General features: G+C 41.7%; 1 protein-coding gene across 3 annotated transcripts in view; it reads right to left on the bottom strand.

The window, feature by feature from the left end:
• The window catches only part of LOC107686309 (protein groucho-2-like), a 36,600-nt gene extending 23,327 nt beyond the window's left edge, over positions 1-13,273 (bottom strand). For 2 of the 3 annotated variants that reach the window (XM_016483261.1, XM_016483262.1), the window contains exons 1-7: positions 12,895-13,273; positions 12,294-12,452; positions 11,523-11,623; positions 10,661-10,724; positions 9,089-9,133; positions 3,010-3,072; positions 2,750-2,854 (exon numbers count right to left, since the gene is read on the bottom strand). In XM_016483261.1, the coding sequence (XP_016338747.1) occupies positions 2,750-2,854; positions 3,010-3,072; positions 9,089-9,133; positions 10,661-10,724; positions 11,523-11,623; positions 12,294-12,317 (402 nt within the window). In that variant the 5' untranslated portion in view covers positions 12,318-12,452; positions 12,895-13,273. The remainder of the gene's footprint in view (positions 1-2,749; positions 2,855-3,009; positions 3,073-9,088; positions 9,134-10,660; positions 10,725-11,522; positions 11,624-12,293; positions 12,453-12,894) is intronic. The other variant, XM_016483263.1, reaches the window with a different exon arrangement.
• Between the last annotated feature and the right edge of the window lie 11,628 nt (positions 13,274-24,901).

Below are 24,901 nucleotides of genomic sequence, written 5' to 3'. Positions count from 1 at the left end.
AAGTCCACTCCAAAGGGAGATATTTCGTTTTTTAAAAATCCCTTTTCAAGAACTACAACGAACGGCTCGTATGGACTACAGCGTTTGTTTTTCGAGCTTTGTGATATCACAAAGCGGCTCATTGGAATATCATTGCAAATAATTCCCGCTTACAGAAATTCGAATGGTTGGGGGGTGGGGAGGAACGTTATAATAAACCCAAACTCACAACAACATGCAGAGATGGAGTTTGAGACGCTCCACACATGTAACAGTTCCTGTGGAACTACTGTGAACGGAGCCGCTGCGTGACGCACGTACTTAACCTACACACATGTAAATAATTAAAGCGCATATAATGTATTAGAACTGCATCGCATATAATTAGTTAATTAAATTGTAGCATTTGTGAATTCACAATTATGCTTAATTATGATTTTTAAATAGGTTTAATATATCATGCAGCCTTGGAAAACAGACTAATAATGTGTTTTATACATTCTCGTCTGTGAAACGCGCCACTTCCGGTATTGGTTAGTCGACGTGAGCAAAATGAAGTCGAGGATTTTTTTAAAAATCGAATAGTCGAATAAAATTGACAAATCACGACAGCCCTAGTTGACATCGACATCGCGATACTTACGAGACATCGTCGATATACGATAATATTTCTGTTCTGAACAAATACATCAATACATTGTAGGAAAAACAGCTATTTTTTACTAAAACATCTGACATTTTTAGAAATGAATCAAACTTACCACCAATGCTAATGCCATATACATTAAACATTCAATCAAAGATGCTATTAAAAGTCACAAGACAAGGAGGTATCACAAATTAGTCTAATGACACGCTCTATAGGAAACTTAATGAAGAAATAAAACGCACATTAAGATCAACAAGATATTCACTGAGGCTTAGTTTTATACAGCCAGCAAATAAATATTCAATACCACTAAAATCTTCAAACTCAACCACAGTCTATAAACTTGTGATAAACAGAACAGGCAAAACAGAACAGGGAAGTAATAATAATAATAATAATACATTTTATTTAAAGGCGCCTTTCACAAGATATTCACTGAGGCTTAGTTTTATACAGCCAGCAAATAAATATTCAATACCACTAAAAGCTCCAAACCCAACCACAGCCTATAAACTTGTGATAACCAGAACAGTCCAAACAGAACTGGGAGTTAAGTATGTGGAGAAAGAACTGAAAACAGTATAAAATGTGGATAGAAATGCTTATGCTTTTCTAAAATAAATAGGGCTAGGGTTGATAAGCACAAACTGTTGCTGAGGGCAGAAATGCTGAGCTGCCGGAGGAGGCCATCTTAAGACCTCTGATCAAAGTCATAGCACAGCAGAAAAAAAAGCCGCTGCCCTAGATGCATCCTATTACCGGCCCTGAGGTTCATCAATAAGAGATGCTGGTGGTTTCTGCTGCTCTGAGAGTGTGTGTGTGTGTGTGTGTGTGTAGCTCACATCTCACCTATGCCTTATACTATTTATGAGGACTCTGGCACCTGCGTGAGTGCACACACTGCCTACTGTGTGAATTACAAATATCCACAGAGAAAAAAAAAAAAAACTCTCAGACAAGCAAGTATCTTTTCTGCTTTTCAACTTGTAAATGGCTCCTAAAAGAATAAGAGTCATTAAAGTTGGTCTGCTGTAACATAACATCAAACCTATCAGATGGTGATCCTACATGAAGATAACATGGCATTTAAGAGCGACCGCATGACTGCCCCATTCAGACCTGATTCCAGGAATTATCTCTGAGTGAGTGTCAATGCTCAGGATCTAATTGAATTCCGATATCAGACAACACAAACCAACCCTTAAACCTTCACCTCACCATTATCAGATTCTTCAGCTGTGGAGCAATTCTTAAGAAGATCAATCAAAGCAGGCTCAATGTCTGTAATCAGATCAGAGCTAGCCTTACTACTGGATGCACAGAGGTCAGATTTGTTTTTCCCTACATATTGATAAGAGATCCAGGTCATTTGCCCCCGAACAGTAAGTGACTGTTAGAAGGGAGATGTGGGTGTTTTTAGGAAAGGAATAGCTGTAGTAGCTCAGGGATGTGTGTGCAAGATCCTATTTGTCTTTAATTCCCAGCGCAATCCAGGTCAGCAAAGAGGAATGAGCCTCTCCTGTAAAACCTGATCTAATTAAAGGTATCCAGGCTCTAAAGAGAGCACTGAACAGCTTCTAGATGCAGACTCAGGGGACTGAGGATGCTAAGCACACTCATGCCACATATAGAAGAGACTAAATAAAGCTTGGACAACAGCATCCGCCTGCACATTAGATAAACAATAATGTGGCTATGGGCCAAGAGGTAAACGAAAGCAATGAAATACTAAGAGACTCTGTCACAAATAATCATTATCCATCACTTTAATGGAATAGGTTGTTAGCCATTCTCTTTTTGAATTAGTTTGTGAAATACTGCAAATTTGGTAAATGACAACGTTTATGGCCAACACCACCTATGACCTTAAAACACCTATAAACACAATCACTTCCTCACTCAAGCCACAAATACATTTACTAAGCACACATGATACATGCACATAGCTTTAAAACATTTAAAAAGGCATTCACTGTAGGGGCAAACCTGCACATGATTGAAATAAGCTACTAATTTAAAAATTAATTGTTAAATCAGTTAATAGGATTAGTTTGCATCTACAACAATGCCGGTTTGCCCCGTTATTAGGGTCAAATAAAGTAATCAAAGGGGTATACACACGGTGAGAGGCAGATTGGGAAGTCCACGTACCCGGATGATAGCATTCAGTTCAGTCATTGTCACATGCTTTGCACGTTCAACAGCTTGTGCTACTTGCTGTTGGTGCTGCAACAGGGACAGAAAATGTGGTTAAATTTCAGAGTCAATGCAAATTCAAATACTTCAAAGTTCTTAAATGATAATAATAAATAGTACAATTTAGGACAATAATACTGCATCTAAAACTAAAATGAAGCTTTGAAAATTCACATAAAGCTCACCTCTTGTGACAGAAAAGGCATAATCTGGGCTAGAATCGCATTGAGCCTTTTGGCAATCTCGGTCTGGAAGAGGAAAAGAAAGAGGGAAAAGTTAAAAAAGGGTTAATTTACTTCTGTTAAAGTGCACCACTAAGCCTTTTTTAGCGTTTCCCAACGATTAAGCCAATTACCACGGCAATCAGAACCGCTTGACTCGGCACACTCCAAACTGCGTGATATTGACATGTGAAATATTTAAAACATTATGAGAGCCCAGGGGAGAGAGAGAGAGCACAGCTGTGATGAGTGTATACTCCAAACCACACGAAGAACGAGCCATACACTGGAGCCGTGTTAAGAGCAGCGCTGCACTTCAGCTGCCATCAGCCCGCAGGTACAGTCTACTAGCATACAAGACTTTCTTTTGCACTCTCAGCCTCCCATTCACACCTCAACCATTATCGTCGCTGATATGTAATTGCTGTAAAAATAAAAAGCTGCAGAAGCTGATTTTTTCACATGTCTCCACAACAAAATTACTGCCAACTCCTGTTGTTTAGCAGATGTTAAATAATGCAGACAGTCCCTGAGGACATGTTGGAAGCAGACGAATGTGATAAAAGACTTTAGGGCTGACCACAAAAAAAAGCAGTTTTATAAATCCCAAATTTATGAATTTTCACCATCCAAAAATTGTACACACATGGTCTAAATAGCAGTCAGAGCCAAAGGATTTTCAGCATCTTTGAGCTTCAGTGCTTTTATAATCATTTAAAAATGGTAGGGGGAAAAAAACACCTTTAATCACATCAAATTCAATTAAAGTTAAACAATGCACAAATGATTTAAAAATTGGGCCCACATGTCTTTAGGAATAATGACACCTTAACATTTGCGTTCCGACGAGCCTGTACAACGGAACAGAAAATGTTCACATCACAATAATGTGTCACTTCTGACTAATGAAGAAAGGTGGATTATGTCCAGATCTGTCAGGAGCCGAGGCCTATTTTGCCTTCTCCAGACCCCACCCTTTTCATTTTCTCAGCAAGTCCCCCCTTCATCTAGCCCACCGCAGGGACCCGACCTTCATTCTCTCTCCACCCGCCTGACCGTTGCCATGGCAACTGTAGCCGAACAGGCCCCATCTCCTATCGCGCGCCGATCATTATGCAAATGGTACCTCAGCTTGACCGTAACAGCCTGTAAAATCATATTACGTGCACACAGGCAGGTCATTAAATTGAATTTTCGGCCTGGCGATCGGATGAGTACCGCACACGAATGGTGGATAAAAAGGCGAGCAGAGGATGATGTGGGGTCCTTGTGAGAACATATGACAGTAAAAGGAGGGGTGGGGGCAAAGCCAGGGCTCTCCACCCAAAGGCTACACACAGCTACAGTAGGATGTACACCATCCCTCTTCCTTTCCATCATCAGACGCCAGCAGGAACACAGCACGGCCGACATCACAGCCTCTTCCAGTGATGAAAGGAGCTCACATCACAGGTCTGGCACTGGCTTTGACTGAGACCAAAGGAGAGGGGGGAGGAAAGCCTCTGAAAAATAACTCGGCTACAGATACATCATCTATAGAATTTATGAGGCTCAGTTCAACCCAGGGCCAGAACGGAGCACAAACACATCACAGGGATTTCAGCTCTATTTTTCATTTCAATGGCAAACACGCAGCGCTGCACCGACCAGGAAATTATTTATAACATATTGCCGAAAATGCCAAGCGGTTGCAGGAGCCAGACACAATATTTTTTTACAAGATACTCTGTAACACCCGAGAAAGTTTCGCTCCTTCCCATCAAAGGAATACAGACGTGTGTCGGGTCAAGCTATAGTTGAGTAAAGCCTGGCAGACCATAAAATACTATAGCGGACCATATAAAAAAAACAACAAATAAAACAAAAATATGAGGTCACACTTTATTTTAAGGTCCAATTCTCACTATTAACAAACCATTAACTATGACTTTTACCTCAATAAACTCCTAATTTGCTGCTTATTAATAGTTAGTAAGGAAGTTAAGTTTAGGTATTGAGTAGGATTAGGGATGTAGAATATGGTCATGCAGAACACGTACTTTACTAATAAACAGCCAATATGTTAATAATAGGCATGCTAATAAGCAACTAGTTAATAGTGAGAATGTTTCCCTATACTAAAGTGTTACCAAATATGAATAAAATGTATGAAAATTAATAATGAAAAAAAAAATCTATCTATACCATTGCATCCCAAATCATCTTTACACATTCTTGAAAGCTATATTCAAACTTGATGTGAAAAGACTGGGTGTTGCGTTTCACCAAAGCAACAGGATCAAAGCAGGGTACCAGTTTAGCTTTCAGACCCCAACTACACTCTGGAAAAAAATACTAGAAGAATGCATCAACAAAAATGCTGGTTGAAAAGCCAGCTCAGTGTATAATCTTTATTTGCCGAGATAAACCGCGTCAATAGCAGCCTAACATTTGACAGGATTTGCTGAGAGGCCTGGAGAGCATCGAACACATTCCTTAAGGGCTTAACGCGACGTTGACAGCTGGCCGAGTGAGGTCAAGGGTTGCCTTATCTGACACTCACTCTAAAGCTTCATGCTTTATCTTGCAAAAACAATCCCACCGTTGGGGGAAAACATGTCCGATGGCTGTGACGTACGCAAAAAGCCAGCATACGCTGCACGTAATGTATGAACCTATGATGAAAGCCGTGCTGTGCAATGAGCTGGACAAGCAGAGCTTTTAGCTACAACTGTGGATAAAAATAGGATGTCACTTTAAGCAGATGAAAGCCTGCCTCTTAAGTGGTGAGCTTCACGCTCTGGTACACAATTACAGGTACTCGGACCTGTCTAGCACCATTTCAAGAGCACTCCAGGGCCAGGCTGTCAATGGCATGCTGAAAGCTATTTGTCTGTTGCCATCAGCGCCAGCGGAATGGAGTGAGACACTGATGAGCATTGAATATAGAGGAAAACAACTGGCCCTTCCAGGCATGTGTCTCCATCACAAACAATACTTGACCTAGCCGGGTTGATGGGCCCCTGTATTCTGCTGGGGTGAGAGGGTGGTAATGCTCTCTGACAGCCTCGCGCTCTGTAGTAAAGGTATAACAAGGTCTATATACGTGCGTGCCGGACGTGAGCGCACAAGCTTAACAGGGTTGTTAACTTGCAGCGCTGTTGAGAACTGGCATTAAAATTTACCTGAATTGATCGGCACAGGTGGCTAGCCTGTTTTCTATTGTTTTTTTTCGTCTCTCTAATACTCAGCCTCTCCAAATAGCCCTGTTACAACAGACCTGCTCTATTATGCATATGTTTTGGAGTGTCATTGTACAGGTTCACCTGGTTTCATGACCTAACCACCATAAACAGTGTGACGGAGCGGGCCTGTGTTTCCCAATCCTCCCTCCTCTTTAACAGAGGCTTTGTGTACTCACCTCACTGAGCCAGTCAGTTTGCTTTGGCTCACATAGAGAAGGACAATCCAGCAGTTAGCAAACACTTCCTACGGCACCCCTTATAAATCATTTATCAGCATCCCGTTTCAAGCCGGGCCTGACTGGCTCAATCTGGGTCTGACAGCGAGGAGAGGGGAGGAGATACCCCCGGAGTCTTACAACAGGTGAGAAAAATAAGCCATGCTGTGAGTGCGCCTCAGTCATCACAGCGCTGCCATTACAGCTGCATTTCCTCCTTCGCGATGGCTGTCTGCAGGTATTAGTGTGCATCCTGAAATCCGCGTTACGCCACGACTGTTTAAAATACAAAGCGCCCAGAGACAACCGAATGGAAGAAGAAACGGATTGCCTGACGGTCGGAATTAAACCCTCAGCGCTGAGAATAATGGGGTGCGGATCCGGCAATCTTTGCTACCTCGGTTGGTTAACCACTCCCCGCCTGGCATCCGCTCCTGGGTTCAGTGTAACCCGGATCAACAGACCTGGATAAAAGGGTAGGATCTGTGTGTTTGCTTACGAACACCATTACCTCCCTCCTCTTTAGCAGGTTAGAGGCAACATCGGATTAATTATTCAACAGTGCAGCCATGGGCTCTGTGGTGGTTTCCTGATATAAGTCAAGGCGCTAAAATGGATCAGTCGATTAACATGTTTACACAAGGTCAGCCCTCCCACCCTCTACCCTTTTACTCCTTTTCTCACACTCCTCTGTCCCTCAGTTGCCAGTTGGGAGATAAGTGGTTAACAGGAGGCATCGCAGGGGCAAGGGGCCTGAAAGACAGGGGAGTGCAGAGGCTCACACTGTGGACACTGATGGATCACCATCCACCAGCTCCTCCCTGATGCCATTAACCTTCATAAGGTGGAAAAGGGGACCAGGCTGAGGGAGCTGGGTTGTCTCTGAGGTGGCCTAACTACATCTGGTGCACAGCGCAATCTCATTATCTGGGGGACAGGAAATGTGCGATGCGTCACAATATTGCCAGGATATATCAGATTAGTCTTGGTAAATACGGTGGAAGAGAACCTTAAATTTTTAGGCCAATTTCAAAAACGTAAGGTGGACAAAAATTTGAATGGAAAAAATAAATCAATAAAATCAATAACGCAGCCCTGCATTTAAAAAAATGCTTATTTACAAGATACTATTTGCCTAATATTACCTAAAGCTGATTTCAAAAATATTGATAAAAACTTTACATCATGTAGTTTTTCACAAATAAGAATGGAGATTTTTCAATGCATTTAGCAATTAAAAACAGTCAAATAAGTTGAAGTATTTAATTTAATATAATTTAACTTACAATCAGCAAAGATGTAGAAAAATATGTTCAAATACTCTTTAATTTAATGTTCAAGAAAGTTACAGAAACCTTAGTTTATAAATAGACAATCAGTAAAATGTGTAATTTTTGGATGTAGTAAAACATCCACAGATGTAGAAGAAAACATTGTCATGTCATGTTTGCATTTTCTTCTGTCACTGACCATATTTCTAACCTTGGATTCAAGAATATGCATAAAACAACGTCTTCAGAGTCATTCATACATTTAAAAATGGGCTGAGAATTAAACAAATGGTTCTATCCCAGAAGACAGGAATCATGACTTTGTGGCGGTTTTTCTGTGCTTAAGAGATAATAAAACACTTCTTCACCTTACAATGGTTGTCAAAAATCAAAAATTCTGAAATGCACATCATATTTTGTGAGAATGTGACGTGCTAAAGCAAAACAGAGCAGAACTACTTTTGTAATTAGCACTCCGAAATTAGTAAAAAAACAAAAAAAAACAAGTATTGGATTTTACTCAGCAAATATGATGCAGAGTAGTGTATTAGTTGATAATAATATAAAAATAGTCAGTCATATTTTAACTAACCGATATTTTAGCTAACGGATATTTATCAGTGATGTCACTTTGAAGAAGTAGAAAAAAAAAACTATTTCTGAGGGAAAACTGAAAAATGGCTGAGGCGGAAAAAAGGTCACAACACAATTTGCCCAGCACTTCAAAGAAGGTCATAATAGGTCATATAGTTTCATGTGGCAATGTTGCTGACTTTAGGCACTTATTGGAAAAGACATGGAATATCCAATTAAATCAAAGAGATAAACGACCAATTAATTGATCATCAAAAATGTATGTTAGTTGCAGCCCTAGAGAAAATGTAGGGTAAAAATTGATTGGAAGGGATGAATTTATAGCGTCTATTTTTCCCTTAGTGTTAATTTATAAAGGCTGTCTTATATGTGCTGACATAATAGGGACTCCTCAGACTCTGCTCCCTTTAGTCATTAAATCACACGGCCCCTCCTGCCAAAGTCCTGACTTTAATCTTATCAAAACTGTCTGACCACACTCTACTCAGCACAGGCAGGAAAAGAGACTTGACTCTGTGTGTGTGTGTGTGTGTGTGTACTTGTAATGTCCTGACTTCTAGGCTGATTCTAACTGCTGCTCAAAAGAACAGTCCACAGTCTCTCTCATCATCTCTACAGAGTGCACTTCACTTGTCTCCTAACGCACCAGTGTGACTGCATTGACTGACATCTACACACACAGCACACGGATCCTCTGTGACTCAGAGATTGTGTGAACAGGGATCAAAGGGCTACATACCTGTTTGTGCATTTCAATGTTCAACCCATAGGACATCTCATAGTACTGAAAGAAAGAGAAATGAACATTTTTTTTATTCAATCCGAGCCACATCAAACATTTTTACCTCACAGAGTAGGGAAAAGAAAGTCAGATTCTAGTGAAACATGAGGGGAAAAGAGGAGAACAGGCTTTTGATGCGTACTTCAAAATCATGTCCCATAACAGTGTCTCATATCTGCACAGCTTCTCCTTCTTTGTATGATACCGATGAAAGCACACAATGGAAATCCCACTTGGATTTTAGGTCAGAGATCCCACATGTTTTGACCAATAAACTTCGATAAATCTTAGTCATTCAAAATAATAATAATGATGATTTATGAAAAAGAGCCATTTCTAGCCAAAAAATTATGCATCCAGAAAAAGCAGAAGAAAAAAAAACATACGGAGAAACAGAAATCTGTACAAGTTTTCCACTAACATTTTATCAAATTCCATGATTTTTTCCAGGACTAAAAGGCACCGTTTCAGAATTTTCCATGACTCTGGGAATCCTGTTTGCATAATCAAAGCTTAACCCATATATTCAGTATATATACAGTATATGTGTGTGTATATATATATATATATATATATATATATATATAAAGAAAACATTTTCATGCTTAAGACATTTTTTTCTAGATAACCCTAATACATTTTTTAACAATTGTAATAATAATAAAAAAGAAGATTAAAAACACCCTGATCTCAGTGAAGTCCTGCAAGTCTAGATTCTGACACTATCAACTCAAACAGTCAGCGTGGGGATTGTACATGGTGTTTACCTAACCTCTCCTCCTCCTTTCTGACTGACAAGCTTTTTCCTGTGAATGGAATGTTTAACTAGCGTCCCTGGGTATTGGTTAAAGTCATTGCTCGCATGTTTACACAAGATAAGAGAATACACTTTTACAGTTTAACCTTGTTTAGATACACCACAAAAAGCTTTGTTTTTCCTCTCCCTATCATAAATCCTAACATGAGGCTGTTTTGATCTCTTGAACGTCTACGATTGAATTTAGGGCTTTGGTGTTGTGTAAATGATTAAGCCCGTGATTAAGATTAACACTGAATTTATGTAGCCGTTTGTTTGTGCACAAAATCTGGTCATCAAAGACAGAATGCGGCAAAGACTTTGGATTTCTGCTGCGATCGAGTATTTTCCCACAGACGCCTCTGGCACTCCTCCATCACCCCTCACCCAATTTACGGCCATGCATTTGTCTGAGAGCAGCGTCTCCTTGGAGAATAATCAGATCCACACACAGAGGGAGGTAGAGAGAAGGGGGAGAACAGAGGGGGAGAGAGAGAAGAGGGGACAATGCTGTGGTCATTGACCCCTACGGCTAAGGGTTGGTGTATGAAAGGGCCCGAGGCTAAGAGCAGTCAGTCAGGGCCCTTTAATAAAGCAGGAGGCTGAACTAAAAGCACCAGAGGGGGTTTCACAAACACATTCTAAAACACACACATACAGAGAGACACGCAACAAAGCATCTACCTTCACCCCAGCTACTAGATAATGGCAGCTTACATATTGGCTAATCTTACCATGACATAATGGCGCTGCATCTCCGTCTTCTCATTGGCCAGTTTGTCGTACTCCACTTTAAGACTGGGAGGAAAACAAAACGCATCAGTTACTGAACAGACATGTGTTTTCACTTGCTTATAACACACACAAAAATAATTCACACTGCAAACATTAAGCTAAACAAATACATTCACACTTTACAGGGGGTTGTTATAAAAAGTAAAATCAATTTTAATGCTTTACATTAGGGGTGCACAAATATAAAAATTCTGGACGACAAAAATAATTATTTTCATATCAAATACAATTAGTTTTCATACTTGAGCCCATACTATAATTTTCACAGCCGATATTAAAGATATAACTATGTTTTCTAAAGCAATCATTTTAATACATCATATACACATCAAATAACAATTTAGTCAAATGTCAAATTACTAAACATTCAGATTTTGTAATGCAAAAGTTAATTCAGGCATAATAAAAAGCAACATTCACTGAAATTTACTAAAGGAAAAACACCTGAATGAAATAAAAACTTAAATTTAAGTCCTTGTAACAGGAAAAAAAATGGTAGTTTTAAAGGTTAAATATTCACTGTAATCGAGCACTATCAATTTAAAATTAACATTAGGTGGTTGCTAAAATAATGTAAAAACAAGCAGAAAAAACACCAACAATTAAATATCCATGACATTACCAATATGGTGCCGATACATCATGCATCTCTACATCATTAAAACTATTTTTTTTTTTTAACCACACACATTTTTTAAACATGAATTAGATTTAGTTCTCCTCCCTTCGCCTGTGAAACACAATTAGGCAATGCGGTAATTGTACAAGCTAATTTACGGGCATATAACTCTAAATTATTACCTGTGATACTGGGCTTGCAGGAACTGAAATTCGTCTTTGATCCTGTCACAGGACTCCGCCACTGTGAATTTGAAGCCTGGCTGACCAGGCTGGTGGGGTGCCTGAAAGACAGCCATCGCATCAATCAAACTCAATTATATCCTCAGAGAACCAAATTTGTTTTCCACCGACTGCAGAGCGAGGCTCTAATGCATTCTGGGCCCTGGGAGAGCAGCTCTAATATTTCAGCCTGAATGAGGGCTGGGGTGACATCCACGCTACAGTGACATCTGGGAGATAGCTGGAGCACCAGTAGCATTCTGACAAAAGAGGCATGGGGAATCTTTACAGTTCTGGATCCGCCGTTTTAGTGCCTCACATAAACACCGACGGGAAAAATGGGGTCGCCTCGCTTGGATGGGTCTGAGCGTGCCAAACTGCGCCTGTAAAAAATGCTGTTGTTTTCAGCCTAGCTCTCTCTAAAACCAGGTGCTCGTGAAAAACACGAAAACGTACTACAGAACAAAGACGATTTCTTTACCATTCAACGTCAACTGCTTTATTGACAAGAGGCGTTAGGGGTTTTTACCCCACTTGATTGTGCTTCCAACCGCCCTGTTCTTTAACTTCAAAGCATTATCACAGCCACCAGGGCTTAGCAAATCAAATGAAGGTGCACATCATGCACATCAGGATGTCGTTCGTCATGGACGGGCGGCTCTGCCCTTGCTCTCCAGCTAAACTGATGCAGATGTAGCAATTATGTTCCATATCAGTTCAAGATGCACTTACCGGATGCCGGCCCTGTGGATACATCTTGAAATGTATCCTTTATTTATTGGAGGTCTATTTGGTGGGGGGTGTCCACTGGCACGCCACTGTACTGTAAAAATCAGCCGGACACGAAGCCCACTGGACGCTGGGGGCAAAAATCCTCTCAGATCTCTGCCGCTGGAACCCAAACAATGAAAAATAAACAAACACAGACGAGGAGGAGACCGTTACATTCAAACTGACGGTTGGAAATTTACACTTGCGGTTGAGAAGAACTCTATAAAAGCATTAATAACGCATTTTCACCTGCAATTTTAAAAACAACTCGGTTTATTGTGTCAGGGAAAAAACGCTCGAGCGAAATGACAGCTTTTCACTACTATAAAAGAAAAACATGGAAATTAGGAGGAAATTTGGCGTTTTTCTTTGTTTGGCAACTGATACTTTGACAGGAGCTAATCTAGCACTGCACATTACTTGAAAGAATCCGAATAATACCGTAAAGGAGTCGACAAAGTGATAAATGAGGAGCTCAGTCAGTGTGTGAGTGTGAGAAGCGTTTCAAGTCTTGGTTGGATAACAAGCTATTGTCGTTAGCTAACCTGCTAGCCCACTGTACCTGTCTTTGTGCGTCCGAACCGCCGAATCACTTCCCCTATTCCAGTAACTTCTGAAATGTTAATCACCGCTTCAATATCTGAGGAAAACATATGGTTCCTGGTGTACGCGAACGGTGGCGAACATCTTTCGTGCGCTCGCTCGCTCTATCACAAGAAGCGACTCGGTGAGAATCAGCTTCTCCGAGGCAAAGAAATTAAAAGACGCCAAACTCCACGGCGCGAAAAAAAATGTTCGTGTAATCCCCAGAAAACACTGACAAAACTGTACTTCCGATTTTGAAGAGGTCTGGTAAGTTTAAAAGTGTTACGTTGTACTTCGCCTCTCGAGCACTTCCCCTTCGTCCAGCAATGCAACCCTGTGCCACACACAGACAGTCTACTGACACGAGGGCTGAGCCACTGCGAGAGCACCTCCTGCTAGCCAATCAGATGAGAGAACCGACAGTTTTGGCCTGCCGGCCAATCGCAGGGCCGTGTCCCCACGTGGGGACTGCATCCTGATACATGACATCATACTCGCCATTTTGGATCAGAACAGGTAGCTCGTAATGCAGCCGTTGAACATTTCTAGGTATTTTTGAACAAAGTGGTCCGATGTCACAGTGAATGTCTTTGGAGATCTAATGCAATCACAGTATAGACACAGACGTCGTTCTAAGCAGAAAAACAACGACATATTGTATTAAAATAAAGATTATTTATGTCGGTTAAAACGTTACGTTTACATAAAGTAAGTTAGCATTCTGCCTTAAAGCTTTTTAAAAGGCAACCATCTGAAATGATAACGATACGACTACACACATATTAAATCTAAGCCTTTTCTCGTAGTGTTATTTCTGTATTTTTTTAAATAATTTGAAGTTGACATAACGCATCATAATTTCCCTTGATCTATTTTGGAATTAGCCGTAAAATTGCATTATTTTCCTATTTAAATAATGCTGTTTTAATCGGTGTTTACAAAAGGACATTTTTTTTCAGATTTCTCAAGCTTATTGTCCCGTTCATAACATAATTTTTCACCCCATCGTGTACATCTATACGAATATGACCTATCATCAAGATGGACAGATAGCTAGCGTTGGGAATACGATGATTGTTCAGGTTTGATCTCCGTGAACAACGGCCATGTCTGAACTCAGAAGAAGCGCCCAATCCTGTGCAGTTTCTTCTGTTGCACCCACGTGGGATCCCTTTGCGGCGTTACAGCTTCTCAGCCAATCATAGAGCAGCATCCATATTCTCTCGACTGCAATTGGACAGTAAAGGTTAAGGCTGTCATTCAAGAAGGTTTGTTGTCAATCAATACCACGCGGGGTCAAGCGCTGACAAATGCCTGTGCTTCTCGCTCTTCTGCCCGTGAATAGTGCCTGGAATGGCTGCTTAATTAGCTTCGAATGGCTTTTCTTTCCAGTTCAAACAATCTGTTACTACCACGTGGTAATGAGAGCCTTACATAAAACAAAGGAGCAAAGGAGCATGCAAACACTTAATAACATTTTAAAAAATCCTTTCACTCATAATCACGTTACCTATATACCAATAAAGTCATATTAATGCCATCTACATTTCCATAAACTAAGAGATCTAAATAATTATTAAACGTGCATCTACTTCTGATGTTTTTAATCGCAAAAATATACATTTTAAAAGCATCTTCCAGACAACATAGCATCATAATACAGAATAAGTTATTTTATTTCTTGAAAAAAGGAATAAAGCAAGAAAAAGTCAAATGCTTTCTGAACATGTTTGTTTACAAACAAGCTAGTAAGTATTCAGACAGTAATTACTAGTTTATGATTAAGACATTTAATATTGTATGTTAATATAGTTATTTATCATTTTTTAATAAATATGTAAAAACGTTTTAATAATTTATTTTTTTATTTTTTTTACATTTTAATAAATATGTTAAAAAAAAAAAAGTCTATTTTTTATGTTTACTTGTTCCTGGATTTACATATACTTTTTTCATATGCATACCAAAATACCACAATCTACAACATATAAACACCAGGGTGGTCTTTTTAGGATTTTTTCAAAGAAAAAAAATGCAATGCACCATGAATTTTCTTAATTTTTATTCCAGGTCTGGGACTACTTACAGCTCAGTGATGTGAAGTCTTTAGTATTTATGGACTGTGGTTTTGGTTTTGAATTGGGGGTGTCATGCATAGAGACACTGTTCTGTGGTTGACCTGTGACTGATACTCTTGATTCTGTCCATCCTTTTGATAAAAAAAAAGAATCAGGAGGTGCTTATCAGGGCTGTTCTTTTGGCTGAAAAAGAAGCAAAATGTATGTGTGTGTGGGTGTCAGAACTGGCAGACTAATCTCTCCCAGGCAACCCCCATCCCGCTCAATAGAAAGTGCTTGGATTTAGAGCAACAAAAGACTAGGCCTAACCCCAGGGAGAAGGCCAGGGCCCCTCCACCCACGCAGACCTCCTCAGTTTATTTACACGGAAACCCCAGCCACTGTGAAACTCCTCCCCCCCAGAATTTACACATGCCACTATTTGCAGAGGTGCTTTTAATTCTTCACAGAACAAGGATCGTCCGCCCTGCTCTCAACCTGAACTGCTGCCCGGTTCCCACACGTACACACACAACCTAAACACATGACTGAAAACAAGCCTGCCGTGCTCAGACGTTTAAGTAACAATGTGTGCACAGATTCCAGTTATTCAGGTCATCTTGTGTGTTTTGATGTTTCTCCCTCTTGCCATTATAGATGGCTCTTTACTGTTCTGGCTCAGCCATTGTTAAACATACAGTATAATGCCAGTTCATAAGGAGGCTATACATCTTGTGAGCCCCATTAATGTTTGTACGCTGAAAACGAGGCACAGATAAATTGTTGAAACTGCACCAGCATCCATCACCATCTGATTGTTGCCTTATGCAGATAGCTCAGTATGTGGTCATTAATGTGGCGCACATAAAAAGCAAGGGTGAAATGTAACTCTCAGCCCATAAATGAGTAATGTGCCACACTCTCCAGTCTCCACCATATTCAATCGGAGGGTTCCCGCTCATGGAGCATAAAATGGGGGGCTTATTTCCGTGATGAGTGAGTATTGTGCCGCAGCGCTGTCTCCAGGGCACTGACATGCTTGTGCTTTGGTACCTAAAAAGCCAGGAGAACAGAGAGTGCAATCACACACATGCGCACACACACACACACACACACACACACACACACACACAAGCATTCCAAGCCCACAATAGGCCCAGTGTGTGGTAAAGGGAATTGAATGGCCCACAGTGTATCAGGGTGACTCGTCAGGCTGTAATCAATGCAAACAGGATGAAAGGCCTTATCAAAAAGGACAAATGCAGACATGAACAGTGTCGCCAAACAAAAAGGGATGGAGTAGTTGGCAGAGGCTCCGGTCCAGGCTGAATGCAGCCAGCAGCGGGAAACAGAGCCAATTACTACTCTGAAATTCTAATTCTCTGACATCAACAGCCACTCATTGATATCTTAAAGCCTCAAGTACAGGCATTAACACTATGTGCTGCAAGCAAACAGAAATGCATTATCTCTGCATTGCACTGTACACAAATGAGAATGACACAATCTTACAGTACGGTCACATTAGCGAAATTTCAGTGAAATTTTGTGTGCAAAAAGCCATTTATACACTGTCAGTAGTGTAGAGATGTATGAAACACCGCTCACACAAGTCACTTTCAAGCCACATAGGATTTCGCCTTCACACGAAACTCACGATCACGCAGATTCCTACTGAAACGTCTGGATTATGCTTGAGCAATGGCAAATATGACTGCACATTTGCATTCAGATTATTTTATACTTAAAAATAATAAAAATTTGTGACTTTTTAATGAGTCGTAATCTTATTTTTGTATCATCATCATCTGGTTGTCACTAATTAATGCAATCCCTCTCATTCCTCAGCGTTTTGATATCACTTCAAGCCAATATCTCTTTACACACGCGTGTCTGAAAGGTACAGCTGCCTCTGCAATTTTCTGGAACCGCCAAGGGTAAAACGCTAGCAGAATGAACAGTAAAGATCCCCCCAAAACCGCTCAACCACAATGACCTTCTCACTGTGTTGTCGTAAAAATCAATAGCCCTGTCTACACTGGCTTTAGAAGAGGCCTAACGGTCAAAGAAACGCCTCACGCACACACTCCCTCCGGCCTGCTAATATTTCACTACCAGTCAGATGGTCATTTTTTCCTCATTTGGAGGATCTGTTGAGAGTATATTCATATCCTCAGAGCAAGGGTTAATGCTATTCAGCCTGTGACAATAAAATGCTACAATGAGTCCCGTTTTGAGAACACAGCCGCATTAATGACTATTGTGCGCAGCGACTGACTCATCTGTCAAGAGGCTTGTATGCTCCCATTTACAAAGCCTCTCCTCCCCCATAATGGTAACGGCCATCATTTATTCCGCTCAGGCAGGCAGACTGTGTGATATCAAACCCTTGAAGTCTGACCTCCTGTCAGGCATTCTTAGCTACAAAAAGCTACTGAAAGCCTCTCTTGTGCCATTGTTAATTAGCAATCCATTAATACAGAGCATCGCGTAGCTTTAGGTTAACCGCAAACCAGCGAGATGATGACACTTGAGACTGCATTTTTTTTCTCCTACGGAGGGATTTCGCTGTTGTTGTAAACATGTCGCGACCCCCTCCGCTCTCTTGTTAGCGTCAAACCCGTGGCTGAAACGGCAAAAGGGCCCTCTGTTATCCGCGCTCTAGTCACATCTCACTCCAGGCCGGAGCAATGCCATTAGATAATTGCTAGCGACACTTACTTCGGCATTTACATCAATTTCACAATGAACCGCTAAAGTTCCCAGAGCCTTTCCTTTGAACTCCCAGGGCACGAACCGCTCCGTGTCTCTGCTGGATTCGTTCGCTCTCATTAAAACGGAGAGGGATTAGTCACTGGGAGGGAGATTTTAATGTGGTATTGTGTCATTATTATTCCACACTGATCAACAAGGCCCTCTCACTTGCCACCATTGCACCCCCCCCCACACACACCTTTTCACACACCGCATTTTTTTTCTCCTACGGAGGGATTTCGCTGTTGTTGTAAACATGTCGCGACCCCCTCCGCTCTCTTGTTAGCGTCAAACCCGTGGCTGAAACGGCAAAAGGGCCCTCTGTTATCCGCGCTCTAGTCACATCTCACTCCAGGCCGGAGCAATGCCATTAGATAATTGCTAGCGACACTTACTTCGGCATTTACATCAATTTCACAATGAACCGCTAAAGTTCCCAGAGCCTTTCCTTTGAACTCCCAGGGCACGAACCGCTCCGTGTCTCTGCTGGATTCGTTCGCTCTCATTAAAACGGAGAGGGATTAGTCACTGGGAGGGAGATTTTAATGTGGTATTGTGTCATTATTATTCCACACTGATCAACAAGGCCCTCTCACTTGCCCCCATTGCCCCCCCCCCCCCGCCAAAAACCACCCCACCATAGATTCTCGCTATTTTTCTACGGGGTCGTAAAGCCTAGCTCAAATTGTCCCCAAAGGATGAAGAGCACAATGGGCCATAATCAAGGTGTAAACCCACCACACCTCGCAAAATGATGCCATCAGCATCTTAAAGATAGCGGAAGCTGTTTTTCACACACCTCCCCCGCTCAGTTGAAAACATCATTGTCAGTTTATGCCCATGCGAGTGTGGGGGGGATAAACCCCCCTAAAAGATTAATCTGATTCTAATTAGATTCTGCCTCTCCTGTATTTTCACACAAATCAACACTATCTCTTGTACATCTGCGAAGGTCTCGTTTCTTGCGGTAGCAGTTAGATAAAATCAATGGAGTGTGATTGATGTAAGCTTCCTGCCTGACAGTTCTGTGATGAATATAAGCAAAACGAATTGTCTGACAGATTTCCAGCGTGTGCACGTACGTCTGCGAGCGCCGAGGCTGCTGGAAAGAGAGACAGCGGAGCATATTACAGGATATTACATTGATGTGCATTATTTTGTAGATCACTTCAAGACTGCATGGAGATCTGTTGCCATGGGAACTGAAAGCCCAGTGGATTGTGGGTCAATCACGGGGAGACTTGTCTGAGCAGATAGAAGGGGGGAGTCGTCTGTCTGCAGCTGAGAACGCCACCCTCGAGGTGCACTGCAGGTGGTTGACTGGGTCATCATGTCATCAATGTGCCAGAAACCATAGCAGGGAGCTTCAATATGTAAGCATGGAACAGCGGGGCTGTTATATTCTCGTGCCAGCCTGGTGGACTCTAGACTTTAGTGGTCGGCATGAAGGCTGTAGACCTCGTGTCCGTCAAATGCTTTCTAATACTGAACGAAGATGCAGGCGCAGGTTGTTTGCTCCCCCCATGCAACAAACAGCTTTAGCGTGCTGTCTGCTCTCATAACCGCTCTGTCGCTGAATGCTTTTCCATGCCAGGAGACTCACCGCAGGTTTCAAGCGCTGTCTACATGCCAAGTTGTTATCTCCTACGTGCTTGTTACTCACTTCCAGAATGTCATATGCACTGAACGCCGCCGTGCTTGCGCGCTCACACTGAGATGCTACTGCTCAATCAAAATAGATTATTATTTCATCTGTGCATAAAGACTTAATAAAAACTAATTATATTCATTTTCAAAGCTGGAATTAGGAATGCTTTAGTCAAAATATAATCTCTTTGTAAAGGTGCAGTACATAGTTGCCATGGGAACAAGTATGAAAAGTGCAATCCACGGCAAAAGAAACACAACAACGCACGCTGGTATGATAAACGATGATGACTCATATTTTACAAAATGTGGTCGCTATTTCTAGATAAGCAGTCTGGCAGTTCATTCTTCTAATTGACGTAATGAAATGAAAGGATGGCTGTCCAGTCAACCTGACCCTGGATGCAACAAGTTGCCAACTGCTGGCAGATAACTACACATCAAAACCGATTATGCAAAGTAATGCATTAAAGTAATATTTAGGAATTCAGTCATTGGTTTAAAAAAAAAAAAAGGCTTTCAGCGCAAGTAAATGCTTTGAGAAGGATTAGAAGGCAGATTAAGTTAGCACTTGTCTGGCCAACAGTGGTGTTGTGTGATTATAGAGATGTATTACAAGCACAGAATGCAGATATGACAGTAATAAAAATTGCACCCCATGCTCCAGAGACCAGAGGACCTCTGTGTAGAGGATCTGCCAAACCACACTTGTGCGAGGAACAGAAGAACGTTTTGACAGATCTTGGGGTGGGAACTAAGGAATTTAACGACTTTGGTTTCTTAACGATTCTATCAGCGGTTCTTTAGAATTTATGAAAGAAATTATTAGATATCAGAAATGCAATTCTGTTGTAAAATGCTGAGATCACTTCATAATAAATGTAAACAACAAAGACAAAATGTAAAATATTTAAATGATTCCTATATTTTTTATAAAATACTAATACTACACATTGTTAACAGACAGTCAATACTACACTGACTTTGGGGTCTCAAGAGAAGTACAAAACTGCAGCTCAGTGAATGAGTCAGATTAATTAAGACACTGCTCCAAAAGGTCATAAGAGTCTTTTGCTTGGAAAATGAGTAATTTTTAATTTTCAGTGACTTCAGTGGATGTGCTATATGTATTTGAATCACTAAAAAGAACTGGCTCATGAGTGTCATCAGCTCGGGAATCAGACTTCACTGGTTGCACTATTTCTAAAAAGAACTTTCTCGTTAGAGTCATTTGTTGAAGAATCAGGCTGGTTGTGCTGTATGTTTATGATTCATTTGAGAAACAGACTTCACTGGTTGCTCTGTGTGTTTCTTGCTGAATAGTAATGAAGGAAACAGAGTACTGTAGTGCAGCGCTGGAGGAAGAACCAACATGCCAAAACTGTTACTGAGGCCGAACATCAAAAATAATTCGGTTCTGATATTCTTTTTATAATCCTTATTCAGAACTGGTTCTTGGTTTCCAACCATAGATCTCACAAATATTGTAATTAATCAATAAGACAAGAGGCTGTGCTATAATGTCAATATATAGTCAAAACTAGTAACTTTTTGCATTTCATAACCACACAAATACTCTTTTATTAAAAAAAAAAAAAGTCTCTCTTTCGGTGTAAAAACTGAATTCAGCATTTGTTCCTGTCTCACAGGGTGGCCATGTACTTGGTTTGATAGGAAGGAAAACGGTGACGTTCGGACAGGCTCAGGCAGCCAGTGCATGCTGCTTTCACAGAACAAAGGCTGGTGCTTACTTCACACGGCCCCTATTAATTTTCTTCCAAGATACTGTAATTTCATGACTTCCACACCATGGAGAGTCTCTTTTCTTATTTCCTGCCACAAAAGCAATAAAGCCCTGCTCCTCCAGGCAAAATTGCCTGTGCACAAGCACTCCTATAGCTGCTGACTGACACATGCTCCCTAAAAAAATTACTCCTCCATCTGCAGTGCCGTGCCGTCTCCGAGGGGGACCCCATTCCATTATTAAGTTGAAAACGAGAGAGAAAGATAGGGAGGGAATGTAATAGAGTGATACGGGGAGAGAGGAGGAGAAAAATGAGAAGGTCGACTAGAGTCAAAGAATAATAGAGAAGCGAGAGAGCGAGAAAAGAGGCAGGGTAAGGGAGAGAGATGTCTTTTACGTGGAACAACAGATCGATGGATAGAGTGGGATTTCTGACAGGAGATGAGGCCCGGTGTTAAGAGCGAGCCTCTAGCTGGAACTCTGGCCTCTCTGCGAGAGATCGCTCACCGGGACGAGAAGATCCGTGAAGCGGAGCACTTCTGATCTCGCCGGTGGGCCTGCAAAACAATCAGCTAGAAATGACACTGATCACTGGTCTGAGGCCTATACGTTCATGCAATGGCTCTCCTTGCCAGGCTGCCATTTAACAAACAAAAACACCCGTGTGAGAAAGAACGATTCCTCACAGCAGCGTTGATATCTCTGGAATTACGTTTGCCAATTTAAGATTTTCGATATCATACAGCACTAGGAATCTTATAAGAGCGAACAGAATCCATGCAAATTAATGTGGTGCTACAGTGTGAAACTAAGCCTCTTATTTTTCCTTCAAATGAGCATTTAAATTGACTTCCTTTTTGAAATCTAATTATTAGCCTGTGCCCTCCAAAAGTCTCCCTGAAAGCGCCTGCAGCATGCCGCTTATTAACATACACACAACCGACGGCAAGCTTAAAACAAATTGTATATTTAGCATGTGGTAATGGGATTAAATTCAGCTGAATTCAGGAGTGTGTCTCGCGTTTAAACGGCCCCAATATCACAGCTTCATTACGGTAGCTCCTCCACTTCTCTCGGCTCTGTTTACACTCAATTTTACTCCTCCGCCTCCCCCGTTCACTCGCGCCTCTCGGCTATTCAACAGATTGTGCTCAAATACTGATCCAGAAATCTAAGACAATCATAAATAATAAAAGATTACACCAATCTCAGAGCACGCTGGTAGTTTGCCAGCAGCAATGAGCACACAGAGAAATAATTGTTAGCCATCTGTGCACCAGATTGGTAAGAGAAGAGGGTAAACAAAGAGCACAGTGTACCTGCTACAGTGTGCACGCCTAAGCCAGCCAACATTAAAGGCTTTGATGACGTGTGGCGGGTAGGATTCGGAGCCGTGGTCCAAAACATTTTCATACAGCTCCAAAAACGTGGGCCGACATTCCAGGCCTGTGATATTACCGCCACTTTTGCCTAATGACTGTGCCGCCGTGCGAACACTGGTGCAAAGTATCACTCTGCCAGTGAGATGGAGAAGGAGATTGATTAGAGAGTAATTAGAATGGCAAATGATTGCATTTACATATGACACATTTCATGTTCCAGAGGGGAAAATGATGTCATAAACGATCCCTCTTTGTAGCCACATTAATTATTGATCCCAGAGCCAAGACTGGTTTTACTGGAGCGCTGCTATCACACAAGGCCTTATATCCCATAAGGCTTATCACTGAGATTTCTTTGCTGACCTTAAATCAGTTTACCTACAAATCTGGACCATGAAAGATGCCAAGATAGTCCATACAAGCATTATGTTATGCAAGCCAAATGTTTTCACTTTTTTCCCCAATCTTATACATTGTTGTGTATTACAAAGCAATACACATTCCACATACAAATAGTAAAAAAGACTAGCAAGGTAAAAGCACACTTAAAAGGAGTAAAACATGGTTTAATTGACCTGATAGAACTGTCTCTGAATGTGAGCATAATTCATGTGAACCCATGTTAGAAATGGCAGATCATAGTCTAAAAGACTAAACTAAATTTTAAAAGACTAAACAAGACTAAACTTGACAAAATGTGTAGCTGCGTTTTGCCTTTATAGAACAGAATTATATTTATTGCATATTTGCATATCTTCATATATCTGTGCTACTTTGTTTTTGCATTGTTCTGTGGACCCCAGGAAGACTAGCAACCACTATTGAAAATGTATGTCATGAACAAATGTCATTAGTAAGTTGTTATTGTCACACAGTTAACACATACATATACGTTATTGTTATGTTCAACAAAAACACATGAAAACAAAGCTTCGGGTGAATGCTAGTTTACTCAAGGAACTTCAGCGGCAACAGCAACGGAATACGGTACAACTGTATAGCATGCACATCAGCATGACTTCACGACAGTATTACTACAACAGATAATAACAACGAAGAACTGGTTAGCAACCACAACATTTTCCCCCCTCCCACCAAGCTTAAGTATGAAACGAAGCTTCAAAGTCCTGGAAGTGTGCAGGGCGTGCCCTTGTCCTCACAGGGCGAGTTGTCATAGGGGCATCTTCAGATTGTGGGCTCCGACAATGTTCGGTTCTTGCTTCCTGTCCGGTGACTACATCAGGATCCAGATTTAGTGGCGGCAGAATGGGGTCCATAGGTCGGTTCAGGTTTTCCTCCATAACAGAGGGGGTGGGCACTCTTCGAAGACAACTGGCATGCCAGCGGGATCCATTAGCTAGCTCAAAAGTGACTGGCCCAAGCTGCCTTTTGACCTGAAGTGGCTCAGACAGGAAAGAGCTCAATTTATTGCTGCGATGTGGCCTATGGGCTCTTACCCAATCCTGTACTCTTATCTTTGTGGGCCGAACATGATGCTTGCTGTCATATCTGGCTCTCATGTTGCGCTGATGTTGATGAACCCGTGCCCAAATCGAAGTGTTCACTGGGAGCTGATGAGATGGGCGCAGCCTGCTCAACGGTAATTCTAGTTCCCTGCCAAGCATGAGACAGGAAGGGGACACCCCAGTGGTGGCATGTTGGGTAGCGCGATAATGCAAGAGGGTCTGGGAGAGAGCAGCCTTAAATGGGAAACCTTGGGCAAGGTGTGCACGTATACCATTTTTCAGACTTTGATTAAATCTTTCCACGCCACCATTAGCTTGAGGATGGTAGAAAGCGGTGCGTATATGGGCTATGCCCCTGGCAGCCAGGTACGATGAAAACTCACTGGAAACGAACTACGGCCCATTGTCAGTGGTAATGGCCCGTGGGATTCCCCATTGGGAAAAGAGTTGCTCCAGGAAATCAACCATTGCGGAGGCGTTGTCTTTTCCAGGAGTGAACAGCAGCTGGTAGTTGTACTGATTCAACCTGTCAGCACATCGGTGAAGCCGGAGGGGCTTGTGGCCCGTTCCAGCAGAGGACATGAGGGTAGTGAGAGCCTGGTGGTCTGTTCTGAGAGTAAAGGATCGTCCATATAAATACATGTGCCAGCGTTCACAAGCCCAAATGCACGCCAATGCCTCTCTCTCTCCCACTGAGTATTTCTGTTCCACAGTACTCAGAGCCCGTGAAGCAAAAGCAATAGGCATTTCAATGCCATCATGCAGCTGTGACAGGACTGCTCCGACTGCTACTGCTGAGGCGTCACATGTCACCAGGGTGGGGCTGGAGAGATCAAAATGAGCTAGAGTTGGTGGTGACGTGAGAAGGTGTTTGAGTCGACGAATAGCCTGCTCACAATTTGCTGTCCATACCCATGGGGTGTTATGCTTGAGT

This window comes from Sinocyclocheilus anshuiensis, unplaced genomic scaffold (assembly GCF_001515605.1).
Source record: "Sinocyclocheilus anshuiensis isolate Anshui unplaced genomic scaffold, SAMN03320099.WGS_v1.1 scaffold481, whole genome shotgun sequence".
NCBI lineage: Eukaryota > Metazoa > Chordata > Actinopteri > Cypriniformes > Cyprinidae > Sinocyclocheilus > Sinocyclocheilus anshuiensis.
Note: the sequence above shows the minus strand (reverse complement) of the source record. Positions and strands in the feature narration are given on the sequence as shown.